The sequence below is a fragment of the Danaus plexippus genome, chromosome 12 (genome assembly GCF_018135715.1).
Source record: "Danaus plexippus chromosome 12, MEX_DaPlex, whole genome shotgun sequence".
Taxonomy (NCBI): domain Eukaryota; kingdom Metazoa; phylum Arthropoda; class Insecta; order Lepidoptera; family Nymphalidae; genus Danaus; species Danaus plexippus.
In genome coordinates this window covers 7,332,472-7,352,571 of record NC_083545.1, presented here as the reverse complement: position 1 = coordinate 7,352,571, position 20,100 = coordinate 7,332,472, and the positions used below count along the sequence as shown (strand labels likewise).

The following is a 20,100-nucleotide window of genomic DNA, read 5'->3' as shown; positions in this document are numbered from 1 at the left end:
TCCTAAAACTATTATGACTGACAAAATATAACAACTACATATTTCGTAAATATTTACAATTTTTAAAATCCTTTGTGATTAAACAAATAAAAAATACGAAGCAAAATATGGTATTATTTAAGAAATATTTTTTTCTGATAGATACGAGGCATTTCGTGAATAAAATTATAAAATACATTTAGAATATACACAAAAGTATCGTAATCAGGTTACTATTTTTAAATAAACAACGCCAATGATCTATACGCCTTCATTATAAGGTTATCTGTGTTGTATGAAAATTCAAAAAGTGTATGCACACCAAATAAAAGCATTGTTAACGAAACACGTGAAGGAATAATAGTTCATTTCAGAAAAATATTCAATTGCTTAAAATTTATATGAATAAAGTATAAAAGGCAAGGAACATTCGAGTGTCAATAAATTACAAAAAGTATGCTGGAACATTTTAAAATCACCCAGCAGCAACACAAAAGTACCCAATATATTAAGCCTCTATGATTTTCTATCATCGTGTTAAATGAAATGCATTAGAGTTTTTAATGATTGATTGTGTGACAACGTTATATATTTCCATTATTTCTACGATAGCGCATTATGACAAGTCTTTTGGATGCTTAACTCTTACCCAAAATATTATCTGACAGTTATCGTGAAACATCGCGTGGTAACCTGGATTTAAAATTTCAAAATATAAATCTGAAATCGCCAATCCGCCTTGAACAAACGCGGTGATTAATGCTCTAACCATCTAAACTTCGTCAGTAGGCACCTTTCCCCAGCAATGAACGGCTGATGGTCAGTGATCCATGCAATATATTTTTATAGCGACGGATTTTTCAGTATATTTACATAAAGCTTATTTTAATATCAACCATCAATGTTGGATTACGCGATTAAAACTCCTAAACTGAGTTGATTATTATGTAGGATTTCAATTTTCAAGTACGTACATATTTGTATCTCCATATAATCCCTTTCAATTGAAATATTCTTACCGACCTAATTTTCCTTTGTCTATACAAATGAATAATTATACTGAATTTTGTTTTATATTTATTGTGTTATTTTAATAGTGGTAACACTGTTTTATCTAAATCGTCTCAGTCCCAGCCGCAAAACTTATATAACACGAGGGATGTCGGAATATGACTCAACGTTTAATAAAATATTGAATATCAGACAATAAATCGCTACCAGTGTAATATTTTACATTTAAACGAACAATTTCTTTTATTTTTATTTCTTATATGAGAGTTATGTTAAAATTATAATACAATTATAATAAATGAGTGTACATGAAACAAATCTATCGACATCTGAATACTCACGGCTTTATACTCTAACAGATAATGAATTCAGTTTAGTACAGAGTATTCAACGAGGATTGTATTTGGTGAACGGAACAAACGAGCACCCAATTAACCAATCAATTTAAACAAACGAGACAAATAAAGCGCTTAAAGCGATGTCACAGTATTATGTAGCGATATGTTTTCATTATTCAATGTTTTTTTTTCTATCTCATAAAAAAGCAATTTAATTCTATTAAAATTTGTTTAATGCATATATTTATTCCTAATTAATGGCCTTCTATTTAGAGATTGGATTCTCATGTTATGAAGGTGAAACGTGAAAGAGGTTTCTACCGTTTAACCGAGGGAAGTATCTGAGAACGGCTTCTCAAATAGCTTGAAAACGCCAGATCTCAGTAAGGACGAGCCGCTGGATGTGACCATACGTGTCGACGATAAGTTTTATGCTATAATGAATGAGAACGTCGAAGAGTTTGGGGAATATGGAATAATACATATATATAGTATTGAAAGTTTTCAGGACATGTGTGGTTTTCTTGAATGGATCTCAAACGCACTACAAACAGACGCACGTCTAATATTTTTACTGTATATATTCATTAGTGACATTATTGTTACTAAATGTTTATTCAAGGCAGTGAAAAGTAGGGTCTCCTAACACAAGTACATTGTACTTAAAAGGGTACCTGTCCACTTCACAATGCAAATTATATTTGATTTTTAATGTCAGAGCGTTTATACTTAATAAATTTCTTTTAGGTTTAATTAAACAACAAACTAGAACACATAAGTTATGTTTTTATTATATGTAGCAGTTTTAATATAAATGTATATATGTATATATAATTATCATCGCTGTAGAAGCGGTAAACAACAAAACAAAGTTTTCCTTGTGTTGTCACAATTTTATATTGATACAGCTTCATGTGATTTTCGCTTCAATTATAAAATTGTATTGGAAAAATAACAATGTGTTGATTATTTTGTTTTTACTGTACCATAATATAATTCCAATACCATAATTTTGTCGAAATTATATTTCAGAATGACATCGAAGTTTATACAATGACCATAAATGATTTTTTTATTTTCTAAAATTAATTTCTTTGAAATAAGATTTAAATTCGTTCGATGTAGTAAAATTAATTAATAGTCGATAATAATTGAACCTGATTATAATATTTTCAACAGTTTAAAACGGTGTTGAAGACCAATCAATTTATTTCAACAGGCTGAGAAAATGCGTTTTGACTATATTTTCCTTTTACAATCTGGCTGTACCTAGACTTGTTTTGATACTCATAGATTAACTTCCAAGTACGGCGACGGTTGCCAGCGACGAAACAGCTGAGTGCTGAATAATTTAATAAAAAAAAAAACACGAACGACAGTAGAATTATACATTTGAAACAGGAATTCATTGTGTTTTTGCTTCATAAAATTATGGTTTAAAAGTAAATACAATATATATTTTTGTATTATTTATTAATATGCATAATTTTGCGTGAATAACTCAATATATAATAATATAAATGTATATCAGTCACAGCTAATACAATATCTTAAAATCTGATTTACAGCAAGGTTTACTTTCATGACTATTTCTCCAAAAAACGAATGCTTTCAGAAAGCAGCCATCGCAAAGGTGTAGACCCTTATTAACTGCATTATATTCAACAAAAATTATACATTAATTATTATTAGTGCGAAAGAATATGAAATATTATTATAATTCTAATCACAAATGAACAATCGCAGTTTAATTAAATGAAGATGGTCTAATTAAAACCGTGGTGATTTGATAAAATCAAGGGTCGCTGTAAATTTTCCTAAAACAATCTCGATAATAATGGCGTTGGATTCGCGGGATGAAATTTTATAATAGGTTTTTTTTGTTAATGTCTCCTTCAATTATTATATATTTAATTGAATATAGCAAAAGGAAAGTTTGACACAAGATTGAGCAACTGTTCATAATTTATTTATTTTCAATATTAATTCTTTGATACTAACTTCATTATTATAAGAACTTTTTGGTTGCGTATTATATTTACATTACATTGCAATCCGCTTGATGTAACTGGTTTTAAGCTATCAGTCATGAAACAGTTGCTTTGTGTCATAAAAATCTGTTAGCTATATATTCGAAATATACCTAACCAACATGACGTTAGCTAACGAAAGCAAATTTTCTATAGACATTTAAAGAATGACAAATAAGGAAAATAAAAACTCCACAACTTAGGAAACCACAGTTTCGAAATGACCTGGTGATGTTGCTGAATTAATGAAAATGTCTTTCATGAGATAGTGGACGTTACAAAAAAAGTAAAACAATTCACTGATAATAGGAACTAGTTTTAGAATTGAGCGTTTAGCGCGAGCTAGATAGGGACTCCTTAAAACTTAAGTCCCAGGCATTGTTGAAGCTCCTCTCCCTGCAACGATGGACCCGCGCGGTGAATCCATTGAATGCTGAGAAGTTTTGGGTAATTGTATAATGAATAGAACCTTGAATTATACTTCTAAAACTAGATAATTAATTTAACAAATTAAGATACACAGAATAATCGTACCGGCCATAAATATTACAGCAATTGAGATGCAACATAAATCACAGTCTTAATATATTGTACCTTCATGATCCGTTGTTTATATAACATCTTTACATAAAATTATTTATGTGTTTAAAGCATCTGATATACTTAACTAAAAACTTATCAGACTTATTGCAGCTTCTCCAAAAAAAAAAACAGCTCGAAAAGAAAAGAAAATAATTGATTATAATGTAATATCTTTATATTAATTATAACTAAGGTCTGATAAGTGTTTTGCACCCTAAACATTTTATTAAATTAATTACAAAAAATACATATTAAAAATAATGCCATTTAATTTTGTTCCGTAATGTTACTACTTGTAAAACTTATTTATATAAATTAACTAAGTACAGCCGCATATTAATGTACCCAAATTTATTGTTCAAACGTAACTCGGTAAGAGGATACAGACGATCAGGAAATTCACAAATTTTATCTGAGTTATATATGACAAAGCGTGGTTTGTATTCTCAAATGGCATATTTATTGAAGTAATAATTGCTTTGGAGAACGGTACATAATATTTCTAGGAAGAAATTATAGTTTTCGTGATTCCATAGCATTAAGGACTACAACATGCAAACCGCTCGTTCCAATGAAGTCCTTTACAACAATGTTACTGCGCTAGTATAGATTTGAAACTTTGCAGTTCATTGTACTGTCGTGCCATTCTGTAGTCTTTTATATTCATCAAATTAATTATCACACATACATTAATAAAACACTATTAATGCCAATCCTTGATTAATGAAAAGTATAAAGAATAAAAAATTATTGTGTATAACTGTCTCGAAATGTTTGTAAATGCTGCACAATTATTTAATATCAAATAAAGAAACTTAAAGAAAAATAAAATTGTGGACTCTTACTTGATAATTGGCTTTTTGTACCAATTCATACTAATTTCTCTAAATAAAATTATTACAATAAAGTCTTAAACTCTGTTCATTAATATATCGTTCTAGAAAAAAAAAATCTATATTTTGAAGTTAATTTTCTTTCACAGTAACAATAAAATCGAAATAAAAGATTTAACCAACAAAAATTATGTCTATGACATTGAAAATGATATTATAATACAAAATGTAATTCAACAGATTCTTGGAATTTTGATCTGATTAATAAAAAATACATGTTGTAATCTTTCATAAATCAACAAAAAGATCATGTACCTACCCTCATGTGTCGTACAAACAGATAATGAACCACTACTGCTCTGAAATGCAACCTTTATTGCCTTGCGAGTAAAAGCAACTTTAAAAAGTAAGTTTAGATCATCAAGCTATTGTTAGACATGCATCTTCTACAGCAAGTCACTGAAGTTGAACTTCAGGCTTCTCCTCCAATAACTCCCTGCCAACTTACTTATATCATCTTTCCACCTAGCTCCAGACCGTCCTACACTTCGAGTACCTGTTCACTGTCTACATATTAGAACCTATATGCCCTAGCATCCAGCCTCTGAAACATATGCGACCTGCCAACTGCTACTTCAGCTTGCTAGTAGAGCTATGCTATGGCTCAGCTCTCTGAAGAATAACTTCGTTAAACTAAAAATTTGATCCGTTAGAGAAATTCCGAGCGTAGCTCTCCATACTTAATTTGATATATTTACAAAATCTTTAAAAATGGATAGAATAATTATGAATTGATAAATAATGTATTAATGTACTGTGTGTTTCCGGTTAAGAACTGCTATCAATTTGTAATAAATAATATATAGATAATAATGAAGTATTAAATTTATTTCTTAGGGAGAATGCGGTTTGTTAAGATCAACTTATTTTAGCTACAAATCATTAAGCTTTAAAATGACAACAAGACGTTATGGCAACACTAATGAGAAAAACTATAAAACGTATGTTCCATTACCAATCCAATGTTTTATAAGGACCGTAGATGATTTTTTTTTATTAAATTACTTTAGTAAACCTTTTTTTTTACTGGCTGATGCCGGCGGATTTGCCAGCGTAGTATACCTTTTTTAACGGATTATTTATCATCACTACGTGCTTTCATTCGATTACTCGATGATCTCTTCATCGGAACCTTGACTTAGTCACTATAGAACTACATCTGGACAATTCCACCTGACAAAAGATGGAATGACAGTTAAGTACAGGGCTGTCGAAATTTATAAAAAAAAATATCAATCTACTGAGTTACTTGAATCAATTTATGTTATAGACAAAAGTGCTGTAAAAGCTTTAAGAATTATATGCTATCCTTTAACAATGAATATATGGATATGAATTTAAAATTGAAAAGGCCTTCTGAAAATATAAAACGCAAAAAAATGTACAAATGGATTTGATGAAAAGTGAACAAAAGAATCCATAATTTTTATTTAATTTAAGGTGATATTTTTAAATGAGAAATTATTTAAGTCTATTGTATGACGCAAATAATAAAAATTACACCAATAAAAAAATTATTAGACCCTCATTGAAAAGTATTACATATGACATCGGTGAACATTTTTAACAAATACATAGAGACCGAAATTTTTCTACATGTACTAAATTGTTAGACGATCGCCATTGTTCACAGCTGTAAGTTGATTTGAAAGATTCTAAACTATTGATGTCTTTACGTAATATATTTTGACACCTTATTTTTAGGCAATAAATAATCTTTGATTGAATGCAAAGTGTAGGATACAACGTGTACAGAATTATTTCCAGAAAGATAATTCAATAACAGATGCGGGCGTTCCGATTCTAAAACACATTCGTGCAATGACGCATTTGAAATTTCATGAAACGCATTCATTTTCTATGCCATTATTAAAACCCGTTGCTCATGAATATCCTCAAACATTGGCTCCACGATTAAAATGCGTGATATTATGCTGGGAACAAGACGGTAAATATATAGAACATAAAAATATTTTAATGTTCTTTAAAAACTGCTGAAATAATTAAAATAACAACTGCTGAATTTCTAACCCGCTTTTCTAGACGTATCCGCTTGCGAAGTCAACTCAAGCTCTTTTCAATCTGACTATACTGGCATGTTGAATTATTTACATATTACACAACAAGTTGATATATAATTCTTTGTTCTGCTAACAAAAGTTACATAAAACAAGAATCTCATGAAGAAAAGCACATAGTTTACATTTATTTTTGTTGCAAGAAAAATAAAACTTCTAAATTTTAATTATTACAAGAAATCGAAAATAAGTAAATAGTTTAGTAAGTTAAATTGTTACCTATATTTTTTATTAAATCCATATACCTGACGTTAAAAAATCAACAAATATCTGTACATCAATAAAAGCTTGTTGGTTACATTCGCCAACAGAAAAATAGAATACTTTCTTAATGTATTCAGCAATAATAAAACTAATACTTCAAATATCTAAACGTAAACTGCATTGAGTCACTGTTCCCGTAAACAAAAACAAATGTAATGTAGTGACAGTGAATTGAAACATCTTCCTCTGTATCATGAAGTAATTACATCAAACAGAACCCACACGGTTATTCTTTCATTCCTGTGGTGTTTAAAAAACGCTTTGATTTCTGTAAACTCGTAAGCTATGAGGGAAATACAGCTACCTCGCTTTGAATTCCATTTTAGATTTTTTGTTGTTGTCACCAAATTTATATTTTATTTCAGTAAGACTACTCAAATATATATATTTTTATCTGCTTAATTAATGTCAAAGACGATCTGACAGCTGCCATAAATGTTACATTACTAAAGTGTCACTGTGTGTCGGATATACGAATTTTCGAAAGACATGTTTTACCGGTATAACAGTTTTAAAACGTAAACTTTTATCAACTATATCTATTTATTGTAATAGTGATTTTTAATAAACGACTTTCTTAAAAATTAAAAAAACTAATTAAAAAAACAGGAAAATAAAAATTGCGCCTGCGACTTTTTAATGCATATTTTATTTATATCGTATTTGCTATATTTAACCTTGCATGTAGCGATCTAAGCTATCGTGTTCATCACGATACTGTCTGATAAGATATACCCGTTTCTGTTGATATTAAGAATAAAATATATTAGTGTAAGAGTGTCTAAGAAATACAGTTTAGTGATAAAATAAAATTATATAAAAATGGAAAAAGACTGCATCACAAAGATTTCAATTACAGATTTTTCGAACAATTTACAGGAATCTATTCAAGGTACTATAAATAATTTAGGTTATGTCGAATATGACGCAGATGTCAAAAAAGTATCCACAGACGGTAATAACTTTTTGGGTGAACTTTTTGAAATTGATGTCACCGGAAGAACGAGCGATGGGACGGAAACTACGCACATTTTTATAAAACGCATTATACGTAATGAAGATTTCAAAGTGTATTCCATTCCAGAGGTGTATAGAAAGGAGGCGTTCGTCTATAATGAATTAAACAACATTTATAACGAGCTTCAAAAGAAAGTTACTATTCCGACGAATGAAAAATTCAAATTTATAAAAAGTTACGGAACTAACGAAGAAGCTATTATTCTTGAAAACGTCAGTAAAGAAGGATTCAAAACCATGGAACGTATGGACATAATGACCAGAGATTTTGCCGAACTTTCGATAAAACAATTAGCAAAATTTCACGGACTGTCGTTAGCATTGGAAAGGTACGATCCAGATTATTTCAATGAAAAGGTGAAAACAATCAAACAATCCTTTGTATACGACGATTATTGGAATGAATTAGTTAAAAGGATGTACGAGCTATCTACTTCTAAATTGGATCTAAAAATTAAAAAGAGGACCGATGAATTCTTTTTACATTCATTAGAGAAGTATCCGAAATACATGAACGGAATAAATTCGGGCATAAAATGTTTATGTCACGGAGATTATAAGATGAATAATGTATTATTTAGAGAAACTGTAAGTATATATTTAATGGTAATTTTATTTATAAATTAAATTAAATATTGTCTAATTTCGATACTCGAGCGCAATTGAGTGATTATTTCAAGATCAATAGTATAATAGAAATGTCATTATGTTTGACATTTGATGACACACACACACACACACCATTGAGAAATCCTGACGTATTGACGTATACCTGTGTGTGTTAAATCCATGGTAGTGTGTGTTACCACTATCTAATCAGATGTTTATTTTAAATAATTGATATCTGTTTTTTAATAGACTCTCTGTAAAAACAGGTACATGCACATTTTCTCTATATAAAATTTGAGCCTTAAATTCCAAATTTAAATGTTCGAGCCATTCTCATAGAAAGACAGAAAAGTTTTTGCTACGCTTATATTATGATACTGAGAAAACGCTGATATTTTAAAGACGGAAAACTAATGAATAACAATTCAAATCTCACATGTATTTGAAATCTTCTTACTTCCATATAATATTATCACATCAGCTAGAGACTTAACTGTCTTCATCAGGACTCTAGCGTCGGCCGCGCTAACGAGCAGACTCGAAACTCGATAAGACCTCTCAATGTGTCTCCATTCTGACATATATATCTAGAAAGCTTATTCTATATAATATATAACGATATAATTTTCACAAGTTTAAAACTATATTAATTATTATACATTTTAATTATGATATATTATAGGTAAATTCGTACACAGCCGATTAATGTGTTTGTGTAATTTTAATACAATGTCTCACAATTGTGGACCGCTTTAATGAGTTAACTCATATGTATAGGGAATAGAATATTCCAACAGGAGCTAATAAACATCATTAGGAATCACATTTCGTGTTAAGCTAAGTGCTTGTAAAAATGTATTAATAGAATTGAAATGAAAACTATTTAAAAAACACAAGTCCCTAGAATATCATATACGATTCATGTATGTAGCTATATATCTACATATAGCATACACAGTAATTCATTTTCAATATTTTAGCCGTTCAATAAAGGCGGTAAAACCCGAAATGTACATCATAAAAACGTCTTACTAGTTTGCCGTTATTATATCAAATTTACATTCGCTTCTGTTCCTTCTGTATTTAGACGTATAGTTAAAATAAACCGTATTGAAGTAATTTATTATTATTAATATTTTAAAATGTACAAAAAAATACATATATATATTATAATATTATATAATAAGCAACTTCGATTCTGTTGCATACAAAACAATAAAATAACATAATCATGTTATTTACAGATAACGACTTCGTAAATGGATTTAATATTCTGCGTTTTAGATATTGTATCATTTAACACAGTCCCAGCGAAACCTAAAACCTTCCAGAATATTAATCCTATTTAAATTCAACTAAAACGTAAATTTGCCCAATACGTATTCAGTTTGTCCATCCGTCGATCCAAACTAATTTAATCCAGCAAAATGTGGACAAATTTTTAACGTGTATTCACAATTTTTTTAGGAAGGAAAAATAACTGAAGTTATTCCTATAGATTACCAACAGATCTACTACGGATGTCCGGTCATTGACCTCATATACTTTATCTATGCAGCCAGCGACCGGAGCTTCAGAAAACAACACTTAAATTATCTCAAAGATGTTTACTTTGGAAGTTTAACGACGTTTCTGAACTACTTCGGAATTGACGTCGCTACGGTTTACCCGAGGGAAGTATTTGAGGACAGCTTCTCAAATAGCTTGGACTACGCCTTGATGTATACTTTGTATATGCTGCCGTTTCTGTATGTCAAGGAACAAACGCCAGACCTCAGCAAGGACGAGCTGCTGGATGTGACCATACGTGTGGACGATAAGTTTTATGTTATAATGAACGAGATCGTCGAAGAGTTTGTGGAATATGGAATTATATGAATAGCGCCTTTTTTATACAATAAACAATTTATCTTTAAATTCGTATATTATTTCAATTCGTATTTTTATTAAATTATGTAGTGCCTTTGTTGCGAATTTTCATTTTCACTGAGTTCATGTTAATTCTTCTTTTATAAAGTAAATCAACACGCAGCAGCACTAATACAAATTACCTTTCATATTAACTAATATGTAATACGTTATAACTTATCAAATAATTAATATTACAAAGGCCACGACTGCTCATTTTCAAACAAATATTCAGTTGATTTGTCCTAACTTATTCTCCATCGGTATATTAAAAGGGATTACTAGAGACGTCACATCCGATGAACAATTCATGTAGTCCTTGAACATAATAATATTACCTTCACTAATCAGTTACCCATCTTGGAGATATATGAAGATAAAACTTTTGTTTTTATAAAATAACGAAAGGCAACCCTGATGAGGTCTCAGGCTATATAGCTGATTATACGTTTATTTTTTATTAATTTAAGACTTAAGAAAGTATATAGAGGGAAAGATTATCTTTTATAGCATATTAATTCTAATATGAACACTACCCCATTGAGATTTTGACCTTTCATTTAGCGACAAACTGAAGGTTAAAAAGATAACTTATTTTTTAATTGCGACAAAACTTCAATCGAAAACAAAAGCATTATACTACACTGATATGAAATGACATTATATGGAAATAATTTTATAGAGACCTTTGATAGGACCATTGCCCCTTAAATCCGACTTCTTCATTCAGATCGCCAGAAATTTATCAGAGAATCAAATAGAAAACAAATCTTATCTTACAAAGAAAATAAATCATTTTATTTCGCAACATATACAAACAGGAAAACTGTTTAATGGAAAACTTGATAGTTTTGACATCGGTCGGAAATAATGGTTTGACAACAGTTTTAAACATACTAGCTGAGTTGGTTTACCCACTTTATAAAGTCTACTTTCCCAATCACAGCACCCAATAGCAACTTCAACCCAATCACAATTAATTTACATCAGTTTGTATAAAGTCTGCTCGTAATTTATCCAAAGGTACTATAACTGTCACAGAAGTTTTTTGTTTTGTTGTTGGGACAGAAACTTACAATTCTTCTTTCCTTCCGCTTCATTCGTATCACAAGATCTCATGATGATTGTAACTGTGATCTGATAGCCCTCAATCGCACAGTGGATATTCCATTTGTAACTTAAAAAACATTCCGCATTTAACTCACGCTATTTTTGTTTAATTTGGACTTTTTTTTTAAATTCACCAATTTTCCAATGACTTGGCACTTCAGCATTAACTATACATTATTTATAACTTGTGGTGTTTGGTTCTTTCTGGTATTTCGAACCAGATTTGCGATATGAACCAAGAGTGTTAATTTCATATAATAAATAATATCAAAATATATTTATCTACACACGTAATGCATGTACCATTAAATGCGTAATATTTTTAGTGGCTGTATACATTGACAGTATTTGTAGCTCGCGTAAACCTACGAAATATAATACAAACTGTGCTAACTCTCGCAAAATGTAAAATTCGGTGAAAATATATCTGCATTGTGCAACAGAATGCACTGGGAAGATATGAGGTTTCGTGATTGCATAGCATTAACCTACAACCTACAAGTCGTACGTGCTGACTACAAGTTCCAATGATTTCCTTTACAACTAACTTTCTTTAATTATGTAAATTTGAAACACGGCTTGTGAAGCTCTACGCTGAAATTATAGAAACATGTTTTTCTCGATAAAAATACATCATGTGATGGTCATTTCCAATACGTGTCTTTGTGTTCCTAATTTTTGATTTTCGGCTGGAAAAACGTTTTTAACAACTTGAAGTTGATTTTGACTTTAGTTTCATACGATTTTCTTTGGTTTTATAGTGGTAGTAATATTTGTTTGTATTTACAAATAATAGTTTAATATAATTATTTAGGCTGACCAAACCTGTACAAATCACCTTTTTTCGTATTTGCATTCTGATTTCTTAAACAGAAGCTAAAATTATGTCGAAGTTAATAACGATGTTGCTTCGTAATGGACATAACTTTAAAATTCCCTTTTCGTCATATATGGACGTCGTGGTGGCCTGGAAGTTAAAAGCCCGACTCTCATACGTGAGCAAGCGTGGAGAATAATGCTCTAACCTTCTCCGTGTGAGAAGAGGCCTTTACTCAGCAGTGGGCTCCGATAGGCTGATGATGATGATGATATATGGACAGATCCAGTCAGTTAAAATTTATTTATGTAATATAGAATATCCTTCTATAATCCTTTAGATCTTTTAAACAAACTCATCGTTAATCACTTTATCCTCATTTATTTGTTAGATAAACAAGATACACATCATGCATTTACAGTCGTACATATGAATATAAATTTTATTAAGCTAATAATTATGGGATGAAATCATTATACACTCCAGCTCTCCAGCTGCGCAGATGTTGCTATGCATTAAATAATAAAAGCCAACTCGATGACGTAATCTAATGCATACCTAACTAACTCATTTAAGTTCGTCAAACTTGATTCGTAACCAACCGAACTCTACCACATTACTAAAACGTTCTAATGCGACTTCAGAATATAACGACCGGCTATATTTAGTAGATACACAGACATTATTCAATAAAGGTACGATTAAATAAAGGATTCAGTTGAATTTAAATTAAATTTTCATTTAAATTTATATCGATTTAATGAATGCAAGTTCCCGATGATTAAATAAAAATTCTCATACAATTTTCTGAATACCAGCTTGTGGAATCATTTAAGCGTCTTAATTATCTGTGACGAAAGAAGAAGAAATCTCAATGTCTGCTTCGTATATTTTTCAATATTTAAATTATGACACATATTTGACCTGCATTCCCGGTTAATGTTTATTGAACTGTCAATTTAAGATGAAATATTGTAACGAGTCCATCGAGATTTACTAAATAGGTAATATATTATCTATAATTTATATTTAAACATCTGTTTTATTGTCACTGTACTAATTTTAAATGACCCAAACTCATTTCTTGGTGCAGAGGGATGAAGACTCAGTATAAAACTGTATAAACAGTTCTGTACTGATGACTACGAGAATTCTTAGTGAATACACTAAACATAAAACTTTCAATGCATTACTTATGTGTGAAATTAAAAAAAATACTTAAAAATTATAGCATATTTCAATAATATTTTTTACTACGCGAATTTTTATTATTTTAAACTACATAATCCCGACGTGTCGGTTACTTTTCAGCAACCGTGATCACGGTAAAATCCGAAAAGGTATTAGTTTTATTTACTCGCGAAAGTCTTAGATCTCGTAATATTTTTTAAGAGGAATAGCTATTAAAATATGAAGATGTTAATCAAAGTAATTTAGTTTATACAAACAACGTAGATTGTAAATCTGACTGAAGGACACAAGGACGCTGTCGTTATTGAACTTTCTGTAGGATTATCCAGGATTTATTTGAAAGCCTGACCGACGTTCTATCTTGGAAAATTAATCAATTCACACACAACAGTTAACGAGTCACGCTAACCTTAATACAAACTGTCACAACAACCGAAGCAATCTCTAATAGATGTTTAACCATTATCAATTCACTCTAGTATCAAGTTTTTCATTTCATACCAAACAAAGAACACTGATTTATAATTAACAGGTTTTAATTCTCTTGTCTGCAAAAATTAATCTATCACAAGTTCATATACGGGCTTCCGTTAATTATCCAGACGAGGTTAGCAGTGTCAATCTCATTTAAAGAGAGTTCACTAGTTCAAGAAGCCCCTCGCGTAGATATTCAAATGTTTTTTTTTCTTGTCACAAAATTTTGTTCCATTAAACAGTTAATGGAGTGTGTGATTGAAGCTTTGTGTATTAAAAAATATATAATAACATTCATCTCAGTCAAGTAGCGGTTGTTACAGCATTAATTTCTCCAATAATTGTGCAAAGATATGGATCCCTTTGATATGACGAGAACAACAGAAAACCCGAAATAAAATGAATAAGGAAATCTAATCAAATATTACGTAAAACATAACAGCGTGCAATAATCGTGGCTATTAGGTAGAATTATCCGGACGTGGTACCGTCGACATTTTTACCCCAATATTTGTTTGAAACAACACCATGAGATGGCTCTGAACACCGACACACAATAACACTGCTGTCAGATGACCTTAATTTATGGTTATATTTTATAGAATTTGAATAAAATTTAAGTTTTAAACATATTTTTCATTGCTTCGTCTGTTATTTATATTAGCATTAAAATCTATTCAGTCGATGATAGTCGATTTTGAGACCTTAATATGTCTCTTTACTTGCACACTAACGTTTCATTACAAAATTTTGGTCTACCTTCTTCGTTATATTGACGGTACTGTCGTCCATATAAAAACAAATTGTAATTTTAATATTATTTGACTTTAATCATATGTTTTGTACAAACAAAAATTTTTAACGCTGACTCAGAAATTATTGAATAAATATAATTATCATTAAATAATAATTTAACTATTTCTGCGTCATATCATAAATCACTGCAGAAAAACAATTTAACGAGTAACAGATGTATAATATTGTTATCATGCAATTTACTCAATGAATATTTTTTTCACGTTAATAGTCCAGAATTTTATATCCGTCAGCGATTTTCATGGAATTCGAAACTGTTTTGTTGTAAAGTTTAAATACTTAAATAGCTGTTATTTTGCTCTTAAATTGTATATTGTTACAAAAAATATTGAATATAAAAGATGCTTTTATACTTTTTATTATATTCTTTATCGGAATAAACTTAGCTGATACCAAACTGGGCTCAAAGAGTTCAGGTTCGACCCATTCGTATCAGGCCGATATCATATAACTTATCGGGAAAAATTAATACAAGCAATCTTGGATGAAACTCAAAACCTGGTCACAGCAATCCCAATTAAAGCAACGCAGTGGACTTCAAAATTTTTTCATCTGAAATATTGTTTTATATTTTAAAATAACCAATTATGGAAAAATATGTTGCTCCTTACGTATTTTAGTCTAATAAAATTTAACTAGTTTATGTGACGCTTTGACCCATGTAAAATGTATACGTATTGTTAAAAGTGAAGTCCTAATTTATAATTTTATTTTTATAAAACAAAAACAGGTTAATAAAACAGATTTCTTTATACGAATATTTAATATAAATAAAGTCTCCATTGATTGTTTTAATATGCGAATAAAAAATATTATAATTTTAAATTTACAAGCAGAAAATGCATTTAGTTACAAATAAATAATTGGTAGGAAATATCATAGTTATATTAATTTACTTTTTTTATAGCATATATGTTAAAGCCTTATTTATCAAGCCGAAGAAAATGTGTGCAGAATAAGGGATTTGAAGGACAAAATGAAAGCCTTCCACAAACGGCGAGCCATTGAAGTTTACAACAAAGAATACCGTGTGCTTAAACCCGTGAAAAGACCATTTCGGTTTAAAGAAAATAACTGTCATTTTTGACAACTAAAGAAAATTAAAATATCTTTAAATTTAAAAGGATTTTTTTTTATAAAATGATTCTTAATACTTAATTGGCTTGTTAAAAAACTGATATTATTATAACAATTATATAACGTAATTCCTTCATTAAAAGTTTTGATATTCATGATTGCATAAACAAATATTTCATTATAGTAAGTTTGTACAACAGTACTTTATAACGATCCGAATGTACAAGTTACTGTGAGTGTACATTGGGGCGGTATATCACATTAATAGCGTAACATTTCGTTCCCCATACTATTTATAGGAGTCGTTTGCTATATAATGTTTAGTGTTTTTCCCCTAAGTTCCTTATAAATATTAATGTATTATTTTTCATAATATAAAACAAGTCAGTTGAGATGAAACTACTTTTTGCTATTTCATTTCCATTTTACTAATATAATAACTGTCATTAGTATTTTAAATTTTAAGCATTAGCCAAGAATCTCGGAGGGTATTACGGAAAAAATATGGTCTGTTCTTCATTATATCCTCTTTGTTCTCATAGAATTGTATCGTTGTATTAACCGAAAATGATTGATGGACTTTCTTTGTTTGAAAAACGGAGTGTATTTCAACAATAGAGGTTTTGAAGTATTACGACATTGTATTATAAATTATATACCCACATATAAATATCTAAGTTTAAAAAGCTTCTAAGCGTCTAAAATGTTTTCGTCATTATTTTATATTTTGAGATTAATTTTAATACTTTACTTTCTATATTTTGAGATGAAATAAAATGTAAGACTATAAACGATATAATAAAATGGAACATAATTAAACAACAAGAAAATATCATTTCAGTATTATTTTCAAAAATTTACAAATTTAATTTCTTTATTTAGTTTCAACTTCAAAATTAACATATTTTTTGATACACTCCAAACGTACGCAGCTGACGGAGACACCTTTATTCAGAAATCATCCCATCCCTAAGGATTGTCGGACACTATCTATAATCCGAACAAAGCCACGACAAAACCTAACGTTTATTAATGTGCTCGCCGTTCGTGGAATTGGCTGGCATTTATATTGATGTGTATGAGATCAACGACGTACTTTGCCGGGTTATAAATTGCATGTAATACACCCTTGGGAGCCCTCAATTAATCACTCGTTTCACAATTAACACAGAATATTAGTTGTCACTAACAACTAACAGTTGATAGTGGTATATTATAATATTTTTTTAGTCAAAAGTGGATGAATTTCTGGTGAAAATGACAAAAAATGAACTAAGAGCGAGCCGAACTCACGTATACCGGTTCCGTACCCTTATCTGTAAAAGTGATAAAAGAAAATGCCTTTATTGTGTGAAAGCCTCCTTTAATAATTAATTTATCGCGTTTTTGTCTTTGTTATCGTAACAACAACAAAGATACATCATCTGAGATGTTTTCAACTGTCTGACTATTATGGTTTATGAGATAGGGTCTGGTGCGAAAGGAACAGACAAATGGACAGCGGAGTCGAAATTATTGGCTCCCGTTTTAATAAATTAAATATAAAAAGGCAGTTCCACACTTCTAAAAGACCAGAGGTATACCATACCTCTCATCTCGGAGTTCAATTTTATCAAATTTAGATATTGACACAATTATGATCATAACACAATATACACACATGTGTATGTACATATGTATGTATAGTAAAAAAGCGTGGAAACTGTGCCTAAGTAACTTTGGTCACAAACATTCTGATCTCTTAATGGTGTCGCAAAAAGTCATTGCTAGTATTTCAATGGTTAATTTTGTGACCCGTGACACAGCATGATTTGCATTAGTCTTTGACATCTGACCATTTATTTTCCATAATCCTGCCTAGTTTGGTGTTTTTGCTAATTAATTATGTATTATACCATTAACTCAAATTAATTTAATATGTATTACCAGTTCTGAAACTATGTTTGTCATTTAAATTCAAGAGAACGTTCGGGGCAAATGAAGTGATAAATATTCGTACTTTGCCTACAGGTATTTTCAGACACACCGTCGCACGCTAAGTAATTAAATGAACATTATAATCAATGTACGGTATTCTGAATCTGTGCAAATGTAAGAATTTATAAATATATATATTTTAAAAAATACTTACGCATGTATCAGCGGGCTTACTGTGCTACACACAAGGTTTAAACAGAAGGTAGCTTAATTCGGTCTATCATCGCTTTACTCGAAAAAATTATAAATAATTAACAAATAACTCGCTGTTTTAATGAAATCCTAATCTTATCTACGCGTACAAACATCTTTTTCATGTCTATCAAGCACTATGCGAGAATGGACTTGTTTTCCACACTTATCTCTCAAAACCAATCAAAACCTTCTTCAGCAATCAAATAACATGATTTCGCTAGCTATTTTATCTCTGTCGTATACTGACAGAACGCAATCATTACACGGCTTATACCTTACTATACCAATAACACATGTACAGTACATAACCCCAAATGTTATGCCCGTGTACTTAACAAATTGCTACTGCAGTATGAACTTAGACTAATGTGAGGCTTAACGCCGCTATTAAATTGATTTAAATTTTGTATCGATCTGTTTTAAATAGTGCCATTAGACATATAATAACTAAATAAACTCTCTTTACGGAAGTATAAGAATTATATGCGACGAATAACTTCACTCAGATGATCTTCATGCATGTTGTCTTTGTCTAAATATATAAAATTATCAATACTAGTAGATGACTGCTGTTCACACACGATACAAACAGCTTTGAACGGATTGCGGTCATGAACAAATCAATCAATTGATCAGAATACCTCAAAAAGGAATAATATTATCTCATCCCATTAAGTAATAATATTGAAGTTAACAATTACAGTAAATTATTTTAATTTAACAATTCATAAACTGATATCATGAAATATGGCTGGCTCATTATCGTGTGAGATTGCCATGAACGCTTAAAAGCCGCAAGGCGATTAGTAATTCTATGGAAGACCTTACACGCGATCTTTATAGGACACACCAAAAAATAAAGAATAAGTTCAGGTAACCATTAATTATAAATATTTATAAAACATTTTGACATCCATTTAGGAAATATTAAGAATAAATTAATATCAAAATCAAAGTTGGACATAAAACTGATATATTTTTGTAAGCATTCTCTAAACATTACGAAACTCGCAAAACCACAGATGGTTTCAACAAGGCCATCCTCAAAACCGATGAAAAATTACAGCAAATTTAATAAATGATCAGTCTTATAAACGACTCTAGTTTTTTAACTGTGAAGATATTCGAGGCGTCTCGTTTATTACATATTGTCGTTAGGAAGCTGTACTCCCAGGAACGTCAGATGAGGCGGTTCTTTGAATTCTGGCTGGCCATATTGCGGATGTCTTGACATCTTACCGAGATATTTAATATATATTTTAAGGCAACACTAATTAAAGCGAATCAGCTGCATTCATTTTGAGTAACGTTTTTTCAAAAACGGCATTCTCGGTAAAAAATTCTAGTATATTTTTCTTATATTTCTTGTAACTTGTACTGTTTTCAGTTAAAGATGAATGTAGGAATTAATAAAGGCAAATAAATAAAACATTCCAATATCGTATGTGTAGTCAAAACTTCCGTGTAATACAAAAGAAATTAGTAATTTAAAGGGAGGTAGGTTTAGTAATGAAAAGGGAGGTACAAATCAAAAAATATCTCGTGATTCTTAAATTCAAAAACATTAATTATTAAATAATTTTATAACCGTTATTCTAAAACATATTTATTGTAAATAAAGTGTGTGAAAATATAAATGCCACAGGCTAGCGTGGCATCTAATGCCAACCGACCAATTAACACGCGACCCGAGACCTTTCATAAACACTGGGAATATTAATAAACCTAGATAAA

At 30.1% G+C, this 20,100-nt stretch overlaps 2 protein-coding genes across 2 annotated transcripts in view; one reads left to right on the top strand and one right to left on the bottom strand.

Annotated features, from left to right (window-relative positions):
* Positions 1–20,100, bottom strand: part of LOC116772662 (uncharacterized) — a 138,179-nt gene that overhangs the window by 115,875 nt on the left and 2,204 nt on the right. The gene's annotated exons all lie outside the window — the stretch shown is intronic.
* LOC116772663 (uncharacterized) lies at positions 6,655–10,718 on the top strand. The gene is made up of 4 exons (XM_061522344.1): positions 6,655–6,781; positions 7,590–7,675; positions 8,055–8,780; positions 10,269–10,718. Exons 1-4 carry the CDS (start codon positions 6,655–6,657, stop codon positions 10,677–10,679), a joined length of 1,350 nt encoding a protein of 449 aa, XP_061378328.1. The 3' UTR covers positions 10,680–10,718.

What these genes read in the sequence shown, in the direction of transcription:
- LOC116772663 (XM_061522344.1), top strand. Translation starts at nt 6,655, where the DNA reads ATGACGCATTTGAAATTTCATGAAACGCATTCATTTTCTATGCCATTA. An exon ending in TCGAAAGACATGTTTTACCG is followed by an intron (nt 7,676 to 8,054) that starts GTATAACAGTTT and finishes AACAATTTACAG; the next exon opens with GAATCTATTCAAGGTACTAT. An exon ending in ATGTATTATTTAGAGAAACT is followed by an intron (nt 8,781 to 10,268) that starts GTAAGTATATAT and finishes CAATTTTTTTAG; the next exon opens with GAAGGAAAAATAACTGAAGT.